The 23,993-nt window shown below is 34.1% G+C and overlaps 1 protein-coding gene across 3 annotated transcripts in view; it reads left to right on the top strand.

The window, feature by feature from the left end:
• Positions 1 to 23,993, top strand: part of LOC149801419 (uncharacterized) — a 75,860-nt gene that overhangs the window by 38,042 nt on the left and 13,825 nt on the right. For all 3 annotated transcript variants that reach the window (XM_089955519.1, XM_089955518.1, XM_089955520.1), the window contains exons 7-9: positions 17,091 to 17,172; positions 19,377 to 19,453; positions 20,233 to 20,370. In XM_089955519.1, coding sequence (XP_089811645.1) covers positions 17,091 to 17,172; positions 19,377 to 19,453; positions 20,233 to 20,370 — 297 coding nt within the window. The remainder of the gene's footprint in view (positions 1 to 17,090; positions 17,173 to 19,376; positions 19,454 to 20,232; positions 20,371 to 23,993) is intronic.

Here is a 23,993-nt window from a genome sequence, read left to right as displayed (position 1 = left end):
CAACTGAGATTAAGCCTTTTATATGAGCCTATAGAAAAAGATCAGAAATTCACATTGGATTAAAAATATTAATTATCTGTTTTCTTCAAAGCATTTAATACACTCACAAAGACAAAATAGTTGGTAGACTTAGCATTGTCGTATATCACCACCATGTATATACACATCTGTTCCAACTCAGTAAATCACAAGCACATTGACCTTAAAAGTAAATATTTGCCAAGTTTCTCTCTTTAAAATCCATTAGATGGCAAAACATTGACTTAATTAGATGCATTCTATGCTGCTGTCAGTAGTTCAAAAGAGTGTCTGAAGGTAATGCACATGTCATTAAAAGCTCATTTTTGCACTCACTAGAGACTGGACAGTACTGTTGTTCAAACTTCCTTGCTGAATTTACTGAGTGAATCATGGTCAGAACCAAGTTGCTATTGCTGACCATAACATTAGCATTGTCAGAATTGTATCGAATGCAGTCTGACCATGAGATATGCTTGTCTTTATAGAGAGAAAGAATATTTGAGACTGACCATTTCATTGGGCAGTGGGGGTGGATAACATTTTCAAGCTTAATGTTTATTTTTTATACAGGTAATACAAAAGTAATAAACACCACTGTCCAGTATGGGAGTTAATGCTTTATCAACACAAATCAACTGTGTAAACAAAGGCATGTTTTTATTATTATTCTTTCAATCAGTCTATTTCATGGGTAAAATATCCTGAAAAGGATGGGTCAGTAAGATATTTAATGATAATAAAGAGAACTAAACTGAATGTCCAGATATGTTTCGGCAGGTCTCTATGTTATGTACAGGTGCTATTTCAGTGGACTTTGAATATCTCAAAAATGACCTAAGTTGATATAGTGTATGCTCCCCCATGTTGATGTGCTTCACACAGTCAAACTCTATCAATCAGGAGTTCTGAAATTTAGTTTTGCTAGGTTGTATAGTATCATTGTTTCCTGAACCACAGGAAATGTCTTTTAACATTTTGTCTTAAAAAATTAATCACACCTGAATACTGTTCCCATGACTGAAATAATCACACTTTATGGAGTAAAATCTTACTAAAAAGAAATGTGCTGCTGATCAAAAACTTGCCAATAATCTTTAATAAAACATTCTCATTCAAGGCAATAAAGAGTAATAACTTTTTTCTTCAATGTACATATCTTTGATTTACCTATAAGTGAAAACAAATAGGGTTTTCCCATATATGTACTTTACCTATGCAAATTAGTCTCATAGATTCCCACACAGCAGTCATGAATGGACTTAATGCATCACCCTAACTATTGTCAGCTGGTTAAGTAATATGTGAAATGGTGATTGTTTATGCATAACTTCTTTACCTTTTAATTGCCTTTATGACATATTGCAATAAACTGCAACAAGGGTAATTTTTATGAGCTCAAAGCAAGGTTGCTTCCCATTTATACATGCTACATGTTACAGGCATATATTGAGGTTGTTTTTTAAAAACTATAAATCATGTTTTTCCAATTGCATTTTTCAAATCATGTTTTTCAAAACACAACTGTGTTGTGGGGTTTGGGGGTAAAACAAATCATGTTTTTAGCATGACACATACTGTTATGGTAGGTATGAAATTGCATGATATTGGCTGGGGATTTGGTATATATCTTGCTAGATTCAACTCAGTTGGGGGCTCCATTAATTTCCTAAATGATCATCTTCAGGTTCCTGGGAAGTCCCATCCTTAAATATTGGAAGCCCCATAATGTACAGTTGCATTGTGACTTTAAATATCTTATTTGCATACTTGTTAGTGCATTATCTGTTGTATTTGTGATAGGTACGAAGTGATTGAAAGAGGTAAAGCTTTTACAGATTATGGCACAATTCTATTTCTGTTTGATTAGGAAAGAAGAAAAGATTAAGGCAAGTCCAGAAATTTGATCATGGAAAGATCTTGGGTGTGGAGTGAGAAGGAGGGAGATAGTTTTGCCTGACCTGATTAACTATAAATAGAACAAATGAATGCACTACACTCTTTATCCTCTAAATACAGAACTATATAATGTTTCATATCAAGTTTACTTGACAATTACATGATGTGCTTCTTTAGGTGGTATGCATACATGCAAATCATTGTATAAAACCACTTTGGATATGAACAACACAAAACACTAGCATCTGTTAGATCAAAGTTCTGATATCTGATAAGCAATTAGCATGCAGCCATGCATCTTTCAGAAGCAGGAAATGCTTACTATATAGCCAGTAAATTACAATACATTACATTTTAACGTCTTCTTACTTTTTATTTTAAGAACTTGGCTGATACATTGTTGCTAGGGGCTGTCTATTATTTTCTAACCAATTACTGACAGCCCTTGCAAAAGGGAAAGATGGAATGGGTATTCCTAAAGCAATTTTTCATGAGTGCATTATAATCATGTAAGCAAGCATCAGCCATCATGTAAACAAAAAAATAAATATTTTAAAAAAATTAAAGGAACAAATCTGGTTATGATGATATTTACCTTGAACAGGTGACATTGTGAGTAATGTTTAAACAACTTTAGCTGGAAGTTCTTATGATTTCAAGCTGCTGTCTTAAAGTATGGTGGAGTAGTGTAACAGTTAGGTGTATGAGGCCATCTAGCATGGATCCATTAGTCTTGTGGTACATTATGAGGCCATCTAGTATGGATCCATTAGTCTTTTGGTATATTATGAGGACATTTAGTGTGGATCCATTTTTCTTCCAGTACTTTATGAGGCCATCTAGTGTGGATCCATTAGTCTTGTGGTACATTATGAAGCTATCTAGAGTGGATCCATTAGTCTTGTGGTACATTATGAGGCCGTCTAGTGGGGATCCATTAGTCTTGTGGTACATTATGAGGCCATCTAGTATGGATCCATTAGTATTTTGGTATATTATGAGGACATTTAGTGTGGATCCATTTTTCTTGCAGTACTTTATGAGGTCATCTAGTGTGGATCCATTAGTCTTGTGGTACATTATGAAGCTATCTAGAGTGGATCCATTAGTCTTGTGGTACATTATGAGGCCATCTAGTGGGGATCCATTAGTCTTGTGGTATATTATGAGACTATTATGCATGGATCCATTAGTCTTGTGGTACATTACAAGGCTATCTAGTGTGGATCCATTAGCCTTGTGGTACATTATGATGCCATCTAGTGTGGATCCATTAGTCTTGCAGTACATTATGAGGCTATCTAGTGTGGATTCATCAGTCTTGCAGTACATTATGAGGCCATCTAGTGTGGATCCATTAGTATTATGGTACATTATGAGGTCGTCTAGTGTGGATCCATTAGTCTTGTGGTATATTATGAGGTCATCTAGTGTGGATCCATTAATCTTGTGGTATATTATGAGACTATTATGTGTGGATCCATTAGTCTTGTGGTACATTATGAGGCTATCTAGTGTGGATTCATTAGTCTTGCAGTACATTATGAGGCCATCTAGTGTGGATCCATTAGTCTTACAGTACATTATGAGGCTATCTAGTGTGGATTCATTAGTCTTGCAGTACATTATGAGGCCATCTAGTGTGGATCCATTAGTCATGTGGTACATTATAAGGTTGTCTAGTGTGGATCCATTAGTCTTGTGGTATATTATGAGGTCATCTAGTGTGGATCCATTAATCTTGTGGTATATTATGAGACTATTATGTGTGGATCCATTAGTCTTGTGGTACATTATGATCCCATCTCATGTGGATCCATTTAAGTTTTGTGGTACATGTACCTGACTGTAAAAGTGAAGTACCAGATCTGATATTCAACAGCAGCTATGTTTTGTCCTTTGATTGCTACATGTACGTAGTAATGTTACTCATGATTTAGATGTATCATGAACAATGCATGTATTTTGGTGGTCAGAGAAAATGAAGTCATTGTGACCTATAGTTTTCATTCCAGTGGTTTGAGTTAAGTGTTGACTTTAGCTCTAAATTCAGACACCATTGATTGCAGACTTTTGAAACATGATTGGTAGATGTATTCTGTTTGGAGAAAATGTATGCTTATGTATATTTTGTCATCCTAATGGGTTTTTGGTGTGGTGTTCTAAGTAAGTATGTATCTGTCCATTCTACTGTCATCCTAATGGGTTATCAGTGTGGTGTTCTAATTAATTATGTATCTGTTCATTCTACTGTCATCCTAATGTGTTATCAGTGTGGTGTTCTAACTAATTATGTATCTGTTCATTCTATTGTCATCCTAATGGGTTATCATTGTGGTGTTCTATCTAATTATGTTTGTAAATAATATGAGGGATTCATAAGTCTGAGGTTATTGACAGTAAAACCATCTCCAATGTGAAAACCTTTTCAACAATTACAATGAGACCTGTCTAAAAATGACACTTAAGGGACCACAGTTTTGTCCTTTGTGCATATTATCCTTTATATAAAAGTGAAATACATTAGTGAACTTAGGAAAAGGGGTTCATAATTGTTGCTCTCTTATCAAGCGACCTTGTTGTAGGGGTGTCTTGGACATACTGAGAACAATTACAGCTTGCTAATAAACATAAGCAGACTTAGATAGAGTCAGGGTTATATTGGGATTTTTGTGTAAAGCAGACTTAGGTAGTGGTAGGATTATATTGGAATTCTTGTGTAAAGCAGACTTAGATAGAGGCAGGGTTATATTGGAATTCTTGTGTAAAGCAGACTTAGATAGAAGCAGGGTTATATTGGAATTCTTGTGTAAAGCAGACTTAGATAGTGGCAGGGTTATATTGGAATTCTTGTGTAAAGCAGACTTAGATAGTGGCAGGGTTATATTGGAATTCTTGTGTAAAGCAGACTTAGATAGTGGCAGGGTTATATTGGAATTCTTGTGTAAAGCAGACTTAGATAGTGGCAGGGTTATATTGGGATTAATGTGTAAAACATACTTAGGTAGTGGCAGGATTATATTGGAATTCTTGTGTAAAGCAGACTTAGATAGAGGCAGGGTTATATTGGAATTCTTGTGTAAAGCAGACTTAGATAGTGGCAGGGTTATATTGGAATTCTTGTGTAAAGCAGACTTAGATAGTGGCAGGGTTATATCGGAATTCTTGTGTAAAGCAGACCTTGATAATGGCAGGGTTATATTGGAATTCTTGTATAATGCAGACAAATCACTGCTTCTGCAAATTTAATAGAGTCATTGACCTTTTTGTCTCACATCTAAAAGCAGTGAGTGACAGAATCTTGTAAACAGATCTTGTCTCTGAGCTTTTTATTGCTAAGAAACTGACTTCATATTATAATTGACATCTGAAGATGTGTATACATTAGAGTTTTCATGCAAGTTTTATCTGAAATTTTGCCCATTTTGAATCAAAGCTGGATGTAATGTTTTACAGAATCTTTTGAACATAAGTAGTCTCCAATGTTTGAATGGATTGCCATGAAACTTAGGAAGTGTTATGGTCATAACCTGATAATGTACATTTGGACTAGGAGCCAGATGTAGTGTGTGACAGAATCAGGTAGTCTCAGTTTTCAATGTGTTGTCATTAAACATTTTTGTACATGTTGTGGTCATTGCTAAAGATATGCATATGGACTAATTACTGTCCTCCCACCAGACTTGTTAGAATTATTGCCTCATTTGTCTTGCTGCTTAATACATTTTATGAGAAAATAGTGCGAATGCAGTTTGTCCTTCAGTTTATGAAGTGAAGTTCAGCTTGTATTATGGTCATCAAATGAAGATGCTCATAATCAAGAAACAAATGTGCCACTGCAGTTTTTGTTACAGCTCTTTTTGACTTGGAACTAGATGTAGTGTATGACAGAATACTGTGAACTCAGCTAGTCTCACAGTTTTCAATGGATCACCATAAAACTCTATACATGTTATAGTCATCATCTGAAGCACATACTTACAAAGTACTGTGCTCTCACAATTGTGGTTGGAGTTAGCCCCACAGCTGGATGCAGTGCATGACAATACTTTGTAACCACAACTTGGCTTGTAGTTTCTCGTGGATCAATCATTATCTTAAGATATACATACATGTTTTTTGACAAATCTAAGTGGTCCTGGAATTTTTAAGAGTTATTGCCCTTTTTGACAGCTATATGTAGTATGGCAATATTATGAATGCAACTAATCTTGCAGTTTTTAGCGGGTTGCTGTGACACTTAATGGATGTTGTGGTAATCATCAAAAGATATGCATGTTAACCAGTCAATGTATGTACACTATTTTTGAAAGAGTTGTGCATTTTCTTTTCGCTGGACCCATCTCCATCTGTGGTTGCATAGTCCTTATTTCTTTATGTTTAACATGATTTCTAGTTGTCTCATTGGTTGTATAGTCCTTTTTTGTTTATGTTTCATATGACCAATGGGATTCTTAGTACATATGACCAAAGGAATTCTTAGTACATATGACTAATGGGATTCTTAGTACATATGACAAAAGGAATTCTTAGTACATATGACAAAAGGAATTCTTAGTACATATGACAAAAGGAATTTTAATGTGGGAAAAAGTAAAGTCTATAGCAGTACCAATATTAGGTTTCTAACTAGTAATATGTTGGGTATGTGAATATGGGAATTTCAGAGACAGATGTGAGTGAAGCAATGATAAATCTGGGTAAGTAGGTCGTCATCATGGAAACTAATGTAAGCTGGGTGTGAAAACACATCAATAGCAAGTAAATTGTTTTGTAATATGACTTAGTGTTTTAATAGTCTGGGGTAGCTGACTTTTTAGCTCAGCTGGAACTGAGAAAAAAATACACAAAAAAAAACATGTCAGGGGTGGGGGGAGAGAGATTTCATCACCATACCAGCCTTCTCTGGGGACCAGGACAGTGCAAAAGTGTGGCATTCAAAATTTGAAAAGTTTTGCAAAATCAAACAACTAAAAGAGGAAGAAAAAGCACCACACCAGGCATTAAGTTAATCTGGGGAAGCTAAAATCTGGTTTTATTCACTACCAGAAGATGTACAGGCTGATTTTACAGCACTGTCACAAAAGTTTAAAGAAAGGTTCTTCCCATCAAAGGTCTCACAGTACAGCAGAGTGAGAGGTCCTTAATCTGATGTACAAGGAAGTGACTTTCTGCTCTGTGATCTTGAGAAAGTAAAATCAAAGGGGATGGACCTGTGGAAATCGACTTCAGAAATCCTTGACATAGCCATAAATTGACTGGATCCAAGTGTTCGCTCATTCATCTTGGCAAAGGAGACAAAAGCACTGGAGCATATAGCAAAGTATGGCAGCATGGCTCATTTGGTGGAGGCAGCGAATTCCCAAAAACTGGAAGGAGAGATTTTGAACTTGAGAGCTGAAATTCAACAACTAAAGCTTAAAAATAACTCTCTCAACACCCTGCAGAGGAAAAGAAGCAGCAAAAAAGGCTGAAACCACTAGGGATTCGAGGGAAACAACACGCCCATGTTACCAATGTGGCGAGTACTGCCATAATGCATCTGATTGTAGATTTCTAAATGCATGATGCTTTAAATGGAACAAATTAGGGCACATCAAGGCTGCATGTCTGTTTGCACCATGCACACCACCAAAAGTAAAGTCAAGATAGGGATATGTGCCTATCCCAGGGTATCGTACCCAAATCCCCAGGGATACAAACTTAAACTTTTCTAAGGATGGGGAAAATGTAAGGCAGGAAGGTAAAGGAAATACTGTATGTATTAGTAACTTAGAAGCATAATAAGTGTTATAAAAAGTACAGGCTTTAATAGATATGTGTAGTACTAAAGGACATGTGCTACTGGTAGGTCACTCAGAGTTGATATAAAAATTTTAAGTATTTGTAAATCTCAGTTACTCAGTCATATTAGGCATAGATTTCTTAAAAACAAAAAAAGCAAAGACAGATTATACAAATAACTGCATAGAGATACAGGGTGGTATGCATGAGGTAGCCATACCACAGTTAGTGGAGGAAATTGTCCACTGAGGTTGTACTTAGTGAACTCTCTGACAAAATGAATACTGGAGAACAGTTTTTCTCCACAGTAATGTATTAATAGAATCCTAGCAGTGTTATCAGGGGTTTAAATCAGCTCTCTGTTGCTATAAATAACAACTTGACAAATGGCAGGCTCCAAGCATCAGTCATCAGTAAGTGTCTGTTCAGGTCACTGACCTGAAATAAATCAGCACAGCTATGAACCAAGGATTTAATCTATCCAACTCTAACCAAACTGAGGGTATCATAATGAAAATTACATATGTTTTTGTGTAGAATAGAGAAGTTTGTGCCCAAGACTCTAATTAAAGAGTTTCATATACATAAAACTCTCAAGGGAAAAAGAAAACGCAATGGCAAACCACATAATTAGTAAAATAATGAAATACCACCTAGTTACATGTATGGGGGGAGAAAACAACAAAATAAAGCAAAAATTAATAAAAAGGGAATCACACTATGTCTATTTGGCTTTCTGAGTCTTTATTCTTATTTTGGTGAGGCCAGCTGAATGAAGCCAAGAGCCAATTCTTGTCAAAATTGTTAAAATTGGGGCCAGTTCATTGGGACATTTGTTTTTAAGTTTCTTTAATTACAAGACTGGTTTAGGTTTGTAATGTTTGGTTTTCACTCTTATAGAATAATTGACAGTTATGCCTTTGAACATGCAGTGTTTGGCACTAGTTGAATTAGCAGAATTTGAAATAGTTTCTGACCCAGGTTAGAAGGAAAAGGGTGAAGCAGTATTTTAAAACTACAGAAAAGGAAGTAAGTACTAGAAAAAATGTGTCTATACATTCTGGGAAAGGGTGTTCATATTCGCCAAGTTCATGGTAGGATGGAGTAGATTTTTATACAGTGATAATCTGAGAATTCAGATGTGTAATATAAATAGATGTGTGGTTTATGAGTGAAGATGTGACACATGAAGCATTCATGTGACCAGATGAGACAAAATTGTTTATAAGGGTCCTTGTTACTTCTAATTGTAATGATTTTAGAAATATTCATGACCATATTGTCTCTGTCATGTAGGGTCTACCTTGCTTACTTTTTAGTGCACACAGGAATCTACAGTCATGCATGTGTAAAAGGGTGGTACTCAACTAAACAGTGAAGAAAGAAAAAAATGGACGCTTTTTAAACACAATTAACATGATGTTTTTGCTGTATTGATGTATTATTTGTCCTGTCCACCTCAGTCTTGTCATTATTTTCATGTTGTTTGGAAACTGAGATTATATTTTGTTGCACAAATGGAAGTTGTATAAGGAATTAGCAAAATGTTGTAGTGTTAACTAGTTACTCCAGGATGCATGTTTATTATATGCTCATTTTTTTCCCCGTTAACTTTACATTGTCAGAATTGTTCAGCATTCCCTGATACTGAACGCGCACGACAATACACATATAGCATTCACGTGCATAAAGGAACTACTTTCTATTGTAAACAAACAATGACGCAGACGCCTGCACTTTTGATTTGTACACAACTCATGTACACTCACGTAAGAGGTTCTTTACTCTGTGGTTGTTTAAATTTGTTTCTGAATGAACTAAAACATTTTCATGGACTGCAAAAAAACTTTTGGCACATTCAGCATTGATACAATGTTACGGATTTAGGCTAGCTACATTATATAAAAGACGGAAGATAAGGTCCTTACAAGTAACATACAAGTGACAAGGCATATACTGTCTTCTTTAGCTGGTGATAAGAATGGCAAAATAAAATATACTTACAGTTTTACATCCTGAATTTCCTCAAAATGTATTTTCTTAATTCTGCAAACCCGAATTACATGAGCCATGTCATCGGTTTTCAATCTGGATTACGCATTTAGAAATTGTGCTGTAATTTCGATGATAAGTGCAATTGCATCCTCCTTACTGCACTCAAAATGAAATAAGCATTAAATTCCATAGCGTCTTTTTGATAATTGCAATTGAAAGACTTCATATTTTTCCCACATTATGATTTCAAACATTCAATGACAGAAACAGAAACACATTTGCAGACATAAACACGCTTCTCCCGCACCACTTCAATCCAATGTATTTCATGTATAATTTGCACAAATGAATCCAGTCCAAAATCACAAACTTTCATCGAATTGAAACAAAATACCAAAATATATTCATTCCAGATCAAATGGAACAGTTGTTGCAATGCGCATTCATTCACAATATGACTGCAAATTTTAATTTTAACTAGACACGCCATTTTCTTTCGAAAGTTATGTTGAGCGCGCAACTAAGTTCAAATTTATCTGGGCGGAGTTATGTGTGCATTAATAATGATGTATTGTGTAATGACAAATCTGCGCTTGTGTGTTTAGTTTGGAATATGGCATTCATTCATTTACGTTGTTTCTTGAAGTGTATTTTGTTTATATAATTAAACCTTAGGTAGAATAAAAAAATGAGCATATAATAAAAAGGTTACTGCATTTGTATGGGAAAATATGAACTCATTTTGTCAGAAGGATATACTGCACTCACAAGTTCGTGCAGTATTCCATCCCAAAACTCGTTCATATTTTCCCATACAAATGCAGTAACCTATAAATATAGTACTTCCAAGGAAGAAGGATTATATTTTGGTTAGAAAAAAATTGATCTTACATTTTAGAATCTTTGATACATATATTAATACTATAGGATATATGTCTGTACTGTAGCTTGATTAATAACAATTTCATGGAACAAAATCAAAATGGAAGTGGGGCACAAATGACCAATGGGATTCTTAGTACATATGATAAAAGGGAATTTTAGTGTGGGAAAAAGTAAAATATATAGCAGTACCAATATCATGTTTCTAACTAGTAATATGTTGGGTGTGTGAATATGGGAATTTCAGAGACAGATTGGGTAACTAGGTCAGCATCATGGAAACTAATGTAAGTTGGGTGTGAAAACACATCAATAGCAAGCAAGTTTTTGGGTTTCTGGAAGGCTTTGAAAAATCTGGGTAAACAGGTTTGCCTCATGACATATCTGGATAACTGGGCCATATTCCTGCTGTTTCAGCACCATTTAGTTATGGTATGATCTGGGGGAAGGGAGCTGTCATGCATCTAGTAATGGTTAGCCAATCATATTCTGAATGTGGGGAAAGGGTGTGGGATTACAATATGTCTATATAGATAGATACATGATATAGTATGGGGTAGAAAGCAGAAGGCAGAAGGATACAAAGTAGAAAGAAAAGCAGAAAGAGAGCAGAGAAAGATAAAAGGACAGTAGAGTTAAGATGTAGTTGGAAGAGATAAGAGAAAGAAAACCTAATAGACATAATGGAGTGATAGATAGATGTTCTGAGTGGAAAAATATAGTGAGAAACAATGTAGATAAACATTAGTGTAGAATTTGGAGAGATGGACAGAACTAGTGTGTATTTTGGATATAAACAGTAGATTACAATATGATTTAGTGTTTTAATTAGTGTACCCCTGGTCCCCGCCTCACCCCGAAGTTAACAGAAAGACCCAACAGACAGACTGACCACACATAATGGGTCAGATTAACATGAAATTTCTAGTTGACTCATTGGTTGTTTAGTCCTTATTTATGTATGACATGAAATTTCTAGTTGTCTCATTGGTTGTTTAGTCCTTATTTATGTATAACATGAAATTTCCAGGTGTTTCAGTGGTTGTCCTTATTTGTTTATGTTTAACATGACATTTCTAGTTATCTCAGTGGTTGTTTAGTCCTTATTTATGTTTAACATTAAATTTCTAGTTGTCTCAATGACTTTATAGTCCTTATTTGTTTATGTTTAACATGAAATCTCTAGTTGTCTCATTGGTTGTTTAATCCTTATTTATGTATGACATGAAAGTTCTAGTTGTCTTAACGGCTGTATAGTCGTTATTTGTTTATGTATAACATGAAATTTCTAGGTGTTTCAGTGGTTGTCCTTATTTGTTTATGTTTAACATGAAATTTTTAGTTATCTCAGTGGTTGCATAGTCCTTATTTGTTTATGCTTAACATGAAATGTCTAGTTGTCTCAGTAGTTGCATAGTCCTTATTTGTTTATGTTTAATGTGAAAGTTCTAGTTGTCTCAGCCATTGTTTAGTCCTTATTTGTTTATGCATAACATGAAATGTCTAGTTGTCTCAATGGCTGTATAGTCCTTATTTGTTTATGCATAACATGAAATTTCTAGTTGTTTAAATGGTTGTAAAGTTCTTATTTGTTTATGTTTAACATTACATTTTTAGTTGTCTCAGTGGTTTTATAGTCCTTATTTGTTTATGTATAATATGAAATTTCTAGTTGTTTCAGTGGTTGCATAGTCCTTATTTGTTTATGCTTAACATGAAATTTCTAGTTGTTTCAGTGGTTGCATAGTCCTTATTTGTTTATGCTTAACATGAATTTCTTGTTGTTTCAGTGGTTGCTTAGTCCTTATTTGTTTATGTTTAACATGAAATTTCTAGTTGTCTCAACAATTGTTTAGTCTTTATTTGTTTATGTATAACATTAAATTTCTAGTTGTCTCAATGGCTTTATAGTCCTTTTTTGTTTATGCTTAACATGAAATTTCTAGTTTTCTCAGATGTTGTTTAGTCCTTATTTGTTTATGTTTAACATTAAATTTCTAGTTGTCTCAATGGCTTTATAGTCATTATTTGTTTAAGTTTAACATTAAATTTCTAGTTGTCTCAGCTGTTGTTTAGTCCTTATTTGTTTATGCATGACATGAAATTTCTAGTTGTCTCAGCTGTTTAGTACTTATTTATGTATAATATAAAATTCCTAGTTGTTTCAATGGTTGTAGTCATTATTTGTTTATGTGTAAATTAAATTTCTAGTTGTCTCAGTGGTTGTTTAGTCCTTATTTGTTTATGTTTAACATGAAATTTCTAGTTATCTCAATGGCTATATAGTCCTTATTTGTTTATGCATAACATGAAATTTCTAGTTGTTTAAATGGTTCTATAGTCCTTATTTGTTTATGTATATGGTAACATTAAATTTCTAGTTGTCTCAATGGCTATATAGTCCTTATTTGTTTATGCAAAACATGAAATTTATAGTTGTCTCAGCTGTTGTTTAGTCCTTATTTGTTTACGAATAACATGAAATTTCTAGTTGTCTCAATGGCTTTATAGTCCTTAATTGTTTATGTATAACATGAAATTTCTAGTTGTCTCAGCTGTTGTTTAGCCCTTATTTGTTTACGAATAACATGAAATTTCTAGTTGTCTCAATGGCTTTATAGTCCTTAATTGTTTATGTATAACATGAAATTTCTAGTTGTCTCAGCTGTTGTTTAGTCCTTATTTGTTTATGTATAACATAAAATTTATAATTGTCTCAGTGGTTGTCCTTATTTGTTTATGTTTAACATGAAATTTCTAGTTGTCTTAGATGTTTAGTCCATAATTGTTTATGTATAACATGAATTTTTTAGTCATCTCAGATGTTGTTTAGTCCTTATTTGTGTATGTATAACATGAAATTTATAGTTGTCTCAGTGGTTGTCCTTATTTGTTTGTTTAACATGAAATTTCTAGTTGTCTCAGATGTTTAGTCCTTAATTGTTTATGTATAACATGAAATTTCTAGTCATCTCATTGGTTCTCCTTATTTGTTTATGCTTAACATGAAATGTCTAGTTGTTTCAGTGGTTGTCCTTATTTGTTTATGTTTAACATGAAATTTCTAGTTGTTTCAGTGGTTGTCCTTATTTGTTTATGTTTAACATGAAATTTCTAGTTGTTTCAGTAGTTGTCCTTATTTGTTTATGTATAACATAAAATTTATAATTGTCTCAGTGGTTGTCCTTATTTGTTTATGTTTAACATGAAATTTCTAGTCATCTCAGTGGTTGTCCTTATTTGTTTATGTATAACATGAAATTTCTAGTCATCTCAGTGGTTGTCCTTATTTATGTATAGCATGAAATTTCTAGTTGTCTCAGTGGTTGTCCTTATTTGTTTATGTATAACATGAAATTTCTAGTCATCTCAGTGGTTGTCCTTATTTGTTTATGTATAACATGAAATTTCTAGTCATCTCAGTGGTTGTCCTTATTTATGTATAACATGAAATTTCTAGTCATCTCAGTGGTTGTCCTTATTTATGTATAGCATGAAATTTCTAGTTGTCTCAGTGGTGGTCCTTATTTGTTTATGTATAACATGAAATTTCTAGTCATCTCAGTGGTTGTCCTTATTTGTTTATGTATAACATGAAATTTCTAGTTGTCTCAGATGTTTAGTCCTTAATTGTTTATGTATAACATAAAATTTCTAGTCATCTCAGTGGTTGTCCTTATTTGTTTATGTATAACATGAAATTTCTAGTCATCTCAGTGGTTGTCCTTATTTATGTATAGCATGAAATTTCTAGTTGTCTCAGTAGTTGTCCTTATTTGTTTATGTATAACATAAAATTTATAATTGTCTCAGTGGTTGTCCTTATTTGTTTATGTATAACATGAAATTTCTAGTCATCTCAGTGGTTGTCCTTATTTATGTATAGCATGAAATTTCTAGTTGTCTCAGTGGTGGTCCTTATTTGTTTATGTATAACATGAAATTTCTAGTCATCTCAGTGGTTGTCCTTATTTGTTTATGTATAACATGAAATTTCTAGTTGTCTCAGATGTTTAGTCCTTAATTGTTTATGTATAACATGAAATTTCTAGTCATCTCATTGGTTCTCCTTATTTGTTTATGTATAACATGAAATTTCTAGTCATCTCAGTGGTTGTCCTTATTTGTTTATGTATAACATGAAATTTCTAGTCATCTCAGTGGTTGTCCTTATTTATGTATAGCATGAAATTTCTAGTTGTCTCAGTAGTTGTCCTTATTTGTTTATGTATAACATAAAATTTATAATTGTCTCAGTGGTTGTCCTTATTTGTTTATGTATAACATGAAATTTCTAGTCATCTCAGTGGTTGTCCTTATTTGTTTATGTATAACATGAAATTTCTAGTTGTCTCAGATGTTTAGTCCTTAATTGTTTATGTATAACATGAAATTTCTAGTCATCTCATTGGTTGTCCTTATTTGTTTATGTATAACATGAAATTTCTAGTCATCTCAGTGGTTGTCCTTATTTGTTTATGTATAACATGAAATTTCTAGTCATCTCAGTGGTTGTCCTTATTTATGTTTAACATGAAATTTCTAGTCATCTCATTGGTTGTCCTTATTTGTTTATGTATAACATGAAATTTCTAGTTGTCTCAGATGTTTAGTCCTTAATTGTTTATGTATAACATGAAATTTCTAGTCATCTCAGTGGTTGTCCTTATTTGTTTATGTATAACATGAAATTTCTAGTTATCTCAGTGGTTGTCCTTATTTATGTTTAACATGAAATTTATAGTTGTCTCAGTGGTTGTCCTTATTTGTTTATGTTTAACATGAAATTTCTAGTTGTCTCAGGTGTTGTTTAGTCATTAATTGTTTATGTGTAACATGAACCATACCATGAATAGCATAATGCAGCAGCATATCTAAGTGTATGCTGTTCATTTTACACCCTGTTCTGGTCCCTCATTATAACGTTGTTCAGGGAAATTATTAAAGCATACCATGATATAGGAAAGGCCACCTTATACTGGAACACAATACACATTACATTGATCCATCACTACAACACTGTTCAGGTGAGCCACAGAATTGTACTGTGATGTCTCTTTATATTGGGGTACAATATATATAGTACATTAAACCCTTACTATAGCATAAGGGGAGTTATTGATCTGTACTGTGATACAGGTAATGTCACCTTATACTTGGGTACATTATACATAGCACATTGTTCCATCACTATCACACTGTTCAGGGGAACCATAAAAGTGTACTATGAAGTGGATAATGTCACCTTATTATAGTGCTGTACAGTTTCATATTTTACTTATGGTTAGATTTTTAAAGAAAAAGAATTTCCCAGATTTTTTTCACTGGTTGTACTGGCTATTTAGAAAAGACCTTGCATATCTTAGGTATTGTTCAAAGAAATTTTAATTCTACTTTGGTGTATGACTGATGGGTGTAATTTTAGGGTATACATTATACAACTCTGACTTTCATTAGATGTGCACTTATTAAAAAGACTGCTATCTCCAGAGGTAAATAAAGGTAAATTGTAAAGAAAAAAGATTGAGCTGAAAACTTTTTACTTTTTAGATATTTTGTAATTCATTCATTGCACTTTTAGAAGCTGGAACTGCCAACTCTGACAAAGTTAAAATTTAATGTACTTTGGACTAATTCATACTGATGTTTTTAGCACATGGGAGCAGACATTTTGATTAGCTGTGTGCTTAGATCTTGTACAGTTTACCTAAGTACAATATGTGAAGACGATTCAGCCACATTAGTAGGATAGAGGTATAGTAACATTCTCTCCATCTTACATGTTGAAAATACAAACAACTTCACCTTACACCAGTCACTCACAGAAGAGTGTAATATCTATAGAGCAACCCCTATACTGGGATACATTATACATTGGTCTCTAACTAAAACACCGTTCAGAGGAGCCATTGAACTGTACTGTGATATAGGCAAGGTCACCTTATACTGGGGTACATCAAACATAGTACATTGGTCCCTCACTGTAACACTGTTCAGAGGAGTCAAAAAAGTGTACTGTGATGTAGATGAGGTCACCTTATATAGGGGTACATTTGTCCATCACTGTAACACTGCTATGGGAGCTGTAGAACTGTACTGTGACGTAGATGAGGTCACCTTTATCTAGGGTATATTATGCATAGTTCACTGGTCCTGCACTGTAATAATTTTCATGGAAGCCATAAAAGTATAATGTGATGTAGATGAGGTCACCTTGTACAAGGGTACATTATACATAGTTCACTAGTCCCTCACTATAACACTTTACAGGGGAGCAATACAAGTATACTGTGATATAGTTGAGGTCACTGTATACTGCGGTACATTATATGGTAAAATATAATTCTTCCAGTATATTGGATATTGAGGTATCAATCACCATACTTGTGCAAGGGACTTTCAGTGAGGATTCTGGGGAGTTTCAGTATGACAGCAGATCTGGACTGAAGCTTTTTGCGGGTGGATGTATTTTAGACACAAGCAGGTATCATAAAGTCCCATCTTATTTACAGACCATTCCGAATGAGATGCCTGGTATGACTGCTGTTCCATATGGGGCAGAGGAAAAAAATAGATTTGCCAATGTCATTCCACGTAAGTATTATTGCAAATAACATTTATTTAATAACTTCTTGAGTAAGATATCCAATAGATCAGGGATCTCAAACTCAAATCACCATAAGGGCTGCATGAGGACTAACATTGGCCTGAGGGCTACATCACTGAAGCCTTTTCATACAGTGAAAGGAGCTCATATAAAAGGCAGCCAACTGAATTGTTGGAAACAAGAAGTAAACAATGTAATAATCAACATTTTATCAAAACTAGCTGGCTGTGAAGAAAAATTTGTATTATTATTCATTTTATAAATTCTGAGTGTCATTGCAGGCCATAGGAAATAACTCAACAGGCCACACGTGGCCCGCAAGCTATGTGTTTGAGACCGCTGCACTAGATGTATGTCAAAAAATGCAAGATACATGTCTGATTGCTTGAGTGAAGATAGCTACACATGGCATTCTAATCAAATCAAAGAGTTTCTCTTGACAATAAATAAATGCAAATCTGAATCACTATGTGAACATTTTGTGAAAATTAAATGTGAAATGATGATGTTATAACTACAGAGGTTATTTAAAGTTGTATATGATATACAGCAACAATCATCTGTGTTTTGGGTCCTTTATCATTTGCAATCTCCCAGCATAGCTGTAATTACATTATTATTAAATTTGTCCATGATGTGACCTTGTTTTTGGAGTTAGGAATCATTATGGTAATTATAATACACACTGTGTGGGCGGTGGGTGGGAGATTTACACTGATCATGAAATGTGCCTATTTCTCTGGCAGATCTGATGTTTTCACTGGTACATAATATCTGCCGCCCGACATTATAAACAGAGTCCTCATGGATCATTGTATCAGATTGTCTTTGATTTGTTTGTCCATTATACTGCCCAAATAAACACCTTAATGAAGTAAAATTAAAAGGTCACCAGGTCAAGGTTACATCGTGTTTCCATGTCCGATAATCACTTTAGATGTTGTACACTAAAGTTAATTCAAATGTTACTAGGTTTTATACTAGGTTTCATTGTTAGACAATCAATATAGGTGTTACCAACTAAGCTTGTTTAAATAATAACCACAAAGCACAGACAAGGGAGGTCTAAAAGTTTAGGAAAAATGCTATAATTTAATGATTGCCAAAAGTGTGTCCTGTAGACACTACATTAGTCCCTCACCCTCCTGGTTTGTGTCACAGGGCATCAGGACATCATAACATGAAACCAGAAGTTGAAAAAAGATAAAACAATAACTTTTATTATAAAAATCAAAGAATGCTGTTGCTAACCATGAATTGGCCAATAATCTGTAATAAAGATGACTTAAACATTCCTATTCAAGTCAACAAAGTGCAATAATAATAATAATAATAATAATAATAATAATAATAATATAAATAATAATAATAATAATAATAATAATAATAATAATCATAAATACTTAATTTTATGAGCATAACTCAGAATAAATGTACTTTTCTCCCCTGAGGCCTGAGGATGAACAAACTGTTGTAAATACAAGAGAAAAAAATAATTACTAATAAAATAGAAGCTTTTGTTTCTTCAACATACATTTCTGATTTATATAACTTCAAACGAATTGGGTTGGTCCATGGGCTCTCCCACAGGAATACAGGAATGTTTAACAGAAAACACCACAAAAATCACTCCTAGCTATTGTCAGTCATTTGTGGAATGCTGGTTGTTTATCTCTGACTGCCTTTATCTTTTAACTGACTCCATAATAATTAGCCATATAAACTAGACATTGAGGATTGCTTTCCATGAGTAAAACTGAAGGAATGTAAATCACCCTTCTGTAAATAATAAAGCTACAGGTTTTAAAAGGCATATATTGTAGTGTCAAAGAAACATCTCTCTCTCTCTCTCTCTTTCTCCATTAGATGACTGGAAATTGTTTTTGTAACAAATAATAAAAATACATTTAGGGTGTGGGGAGTAAAACATATCACTATATATATACTTAGAGTTAAAGACATAATGCTAATTTTGAAAGTCATAGAACACAGTAACTCAAAATGATCAACCTGCTGAAGTTTTTACAAAAATTGATATTATACAATCTGCTAACATTTAAAATGGCTACAAATTTATGGTTTCTTTTTAATCTGAATTGCCTCATTTTCCAGCTTTGTATTTTACCAAATGCAAAAATGTAACAGAATTGAAAAAATTTTCATTAATGATAAAATCTTGATCAATTTTCAGATCCTCATACTCGAGTTCGACTAAAGAAGAATCCAGACGATGATGTATCTGACTATATCAATGCCAACTATGTTACTGTAAGTATGGCTACAACATGGCACAGCTGTCTTTCTGAAAATTAACATAAATTTGATTAATTTACATTGATTGCAAATCATGTTGAGCATTTTGCATCAGCAACAGTACATTTGCTGCCTGGATAGTGCAGCTGTAAACCTCTTGATGGTACAGTTGGGGTCTGGATAGTACAGCTATAAACCTCTTGATGGTACAGTTGGGGTCTGGATAATAAAGCTGTAAACCTCTTGATGGTACAGTTGCAGTCTGGATAGTACAACTGTAAACCTCTTGATGGTACAGTTGCGGTCTGGATAGAGCAGTTATAAACCTTTACCTTTTGACTGTACAAGTTGTGGTGTGGATAGAGCAGTTATAAACCTTTACCTTTTGACTGTACAGTTGTGGTCTGGATAGAACAGTTATAAACCTTGACCTTTTGACTGTACAGTTGGGGTCTGGATAGTGCAGCTTTAAACCTCTTGCTTAATTCACTCTTAATTATGCAGCCCAAGATTTTTTCTTGAAGCTAGCATAGGCAAAGTTTTTGTTACCCCCTATCCATGACTAGCAATTTCATACTAGTCTATTTAACATACATGGAAAGCAATGTTGGAATCACTTCTTTCAATCTCTCCTTATCACTATGATTAACATTATTTTGTATTTGAAGAGAAAAATTTGATTTGTCAACAGAGAGAAAATGAAAAGAAAGGAACATTTATAATTACCTCATTCAATCATACAGGAAGGGGCAGTGTGATGGAGACCATTATATCTCTATCTCTTTTTGTTAAAGGGTTACAAAGATGACCATTCTGCATACATCGCCACTCAAGCCCCTATGGTGAACACTGTTGAGGACTTCTGGAAAATGGTTTGGGAACAGCAGTCAAGGGCCATTCTTATGTTAACACCAATGAATGTCATTGGACAGGTAAGATGCACGAAGGGGTTTTCACATCTAGGATCTTTTACAGCATATATTTTTCTATCATCATCATTTTAATTTTTTCAAGAATTACTTTCCTTTAACAGCCATGATAAAATGTATTATTTGAAAATATATGGTAATTCAAAATGTTTAATTTGTTTATGTTGTCTGTTCTTAAGTAATGATGATAATAACATAGTGAAGCCTCATAATACAGAAGCCTAGAGAAAACCAATTTTTTTTTGCTACTGGTCTTGATTTCTTCCTATTGTTATTTCAGTGTAACATAATGTATCAGTTTTTGCCGTAGTGGGGTATGAGTTTACTGAATCAAATTATTTTGGAATAAGGAAAGAACATTTTCAGGACCAGTTTTGTTGGATTTCAGAAAATTCAGGTTTCAGTCTCCAGAGGTTTCACTTATTGTTATTATTATTATTATTGATATTATTATTATTATTATTATTATTACAGAATGTACTATATTTACTTTGATTAGTTAAACCTGTTAGGAAAAATTATATATATATATATATATATATATATATATATATATATATATATATATATATATATATATATATATAAAGTCAAGCCCAACTGCAAAGAACATAGATTCTAATCTGGCATCATGTAATGAGCCAGCTGATCAGGGTTTATGTTGTTTGTTCTACTGATTACTCTGAGTCTATGCAGTTTGCATTTGCATTTGCACCTGACATATAAGTGAGTACATATTGTATATTTAGCCAAACATGCCATAACAATGACTGTCACCTTTATATGGCAGTCTCGGAGACCCGTGTGGTCTAAAGTGCTCACCATTATCGATCACTGCCATATCACCTCTGTCTGTGTGAGTTTGAGTCTCAGGCTTGGCCAACATGGTAATGTGAGAAAGCTTGCCAGTAGCTTCTTGTGGGTCGGTGGTTCTTTAGGTTTTTTTTCCTGGTTCTGCCTCAATCATTTATACTGGCTGCCATGTACAGCCAGCCTATCTTGTGCTGAAAAATGGCATTAAACAACATGGCTGCCTCCTGTCTCAACAGTCATTCCTATTTTCCCATTACATTTTGTCAGTGTAACTTTAAATTGGTGAATCTTTCCTTTGATTCACCATAATCCTGTTAGTCTGTCAGTGTAACTTCAAATCCGGTAATATTTCCATTACACTGATGTGGTTTTTTGTTATTAAGAATTGAATAAATGCACTCTGTCACTTATAAATTCCCTGTTGAGGTAAATAATCATTCTTACAGTCCCCCACCCCTTTGTTAGGGTGGACAGGGAGTGGATGTGCTGATTACCATATGCTAAATGTATTCATCCAAAAAGATTAATAGAGGACTAATTTTACCCAGATTTACCTAACTTTATCATAGTGTGTGTGTGCATGTGCATGCACGTGTGTATGATTTGGATTTTTAATGTAGCTTTCACAATTTTCCAGTCATATTGCTCCGATGTCTACAGAATGTCAGTTTATAATGATGTCTAGCACCGGGGATTCATGCCAGACATGCATCATCAAGTTCCACCCAGTCACATTATCCTGACACCAGGCTGACCAGTCCTAACACTTACCTCCTAATGCTGAGTACCAAGCGAGGCAGCTGTTAGTACCATTTTTACAAGTCTTTGGTATGACTTGGCCGGAGTTGGAACCCACGCCCTCCCATATCCGAGGCAGATGCTCTTACCACTTAGGCCACTGGAGCAATACTTTATCGTATTGACCAATTCCACAGTTAAACAATTTCTATTAGTTTTGACTGCATGATTTAGATAGTAGAACTCTCTTCCTATATGTTGTTTATAATGCCAAATATAAAATTCAGCTTTGAAACATGGCTCATTTCTGTTTGATAAGTATATTGCAATTATTATAAGCAAAGAAACAACAACAGTGTGGTAAAGTCAGCATAAATCCATATGGTGAAAACACACTGTAGTCAGAGAGAAACTGATTGGCAGCCGTAATTAACATATCAGATCTTCAATAAATATCCATGCATGTTTGAAATAAAAATGTTAACAGGCATTTAATCATTAGGGCCTCGAGTGGCCGAGTGGTCTAAAGCGCTCATTGTTAGGGATCATTGACATCTCACCTCTGTCTGTGTGGGGTCGAGTATTGAGTTCGGCCAATGTGGGTATGCGAGAAAGCTTGCCGGTAGCTTCTCATGGGTCAGTGGTTCTTTCCAGGGTTTTCCTGGGTTCTTCCTCCACCATTTATACTGGCTGCCATGTACAGCCTATCTTGTGCTGAGAAATGGCATTAAACCCTACAACAAGAACAAGAACTTATTTAATCCAAGAAAAGATAATTGATGAACATTCCAGTCACAATTTCATTTCAGACATTTTGTTGGTTCAAAATTTTCAAGGAATGCTATGCTAAATTCTGCATGAACACAAGACTGAGGAAGATAACTTGTGTGCATTGATAGCAAAAACATTAAAGGAACAGTTTTTCAACTTAGAAGGCATTTCAGGTATTTTAAAGAGGGGAACCTGTTAATCGCTGAGTTGATTTTATTTGTACATGTTTTTGGCCTAGGTCTGTTACTTCTGGGACAGCTGACTCCATGTGCAATATGCAAGCAGCTGAACTACTTACCTCCTTCCTTACCATATTATTATAAGCAAAAATGTTCTACATAAAAAGGAGAGAGAGAGGACAAGTTTGAAGTCAATGAATTATATTCTTTCCCACCAGATTATGAATGACAAGTTTATAGAGTGTATGGTTTTGAAAGGATAAAGGATTCTTGATAAAATGCTACAACTACTACTTATAATAATAAAAATGAATTGGCATTTTAGTTGCTACTATTGACATGTTTGACTTGTATATATCTTTCCAATTTATCTTGCAATTTCCCAAGATAAAATTTATTAAGCATAAAAAATGACAAATTTTGTGTATATATATTTTATTCACTCATACAAGATGTTAGCTCTGCTGGGTATAGACCAGATTAGTTTATGGGCTGGTCTGTCATCCTTTGCCCATCAATCTATTTACACAAGTTTTTCATTGCTACTCTTAAACTACTGTACTTGGAGGATTGGAGGACATGATACAGTACTTTATACACACACATTCATCTATCAGTTCTCATTAGTCCTAGATGAAAATGATGATGCTTGTACATCCAAAATGGCCAACATAGTGGCCATCTTGAAATCTTTTTATTGCTAGTTCTCCAGAATGGATGTCATGTCAACATGGATTTTTCACCAAAAGGTATCTTAAGATCTAGTTGGTTCTAAATGAAAATGGTTAATATCTGAGGTCCAATATGGCCACCATGACAGCCATCTTAAAAAATGTTTTTATTACTTCTTCTGAATGGATGGTCATATCAACATAGAGTTTTCACTGTTAGACTCATTATGATGTCTAGCTGGTCTTAAATGAAAATGGTGTCAATCTGAAGTCCAATATGGCCACCATGGCAGCCATTTTGAAATTTTTATTGCTACTTCTTCAGAATGGATGATCATATCAAGATGTAGTTTTCACTAAAAAGATTTCTTACGATGTTCATTTGGTCCTAGATGAAAGGTACTGATCTGGGGTCTATTATGGCCACCACAGTGGCCATGTTGAAAATCTTATC

Source organism: Sinohyriopsis cumingii, chromosome 4 (assembly GCF_028554795.1).
Source record: "Sinohyriopsis cumingii isolate HCF-2022 chromosome 4, ASM2855479v2, whole genome shotgun sequence".
NCBI lineage: Eukaryota > Metazoa > Mollusca > Bivalvia > Unionida > Unionidae > Sinohyriopsis > Sinohyriopsis cumingii.
The sequence above is the reverse complement of the archived record's forward strand: the minus strand, read 5'-3'. Positions and strand labels throughout refer to the sequence as shown.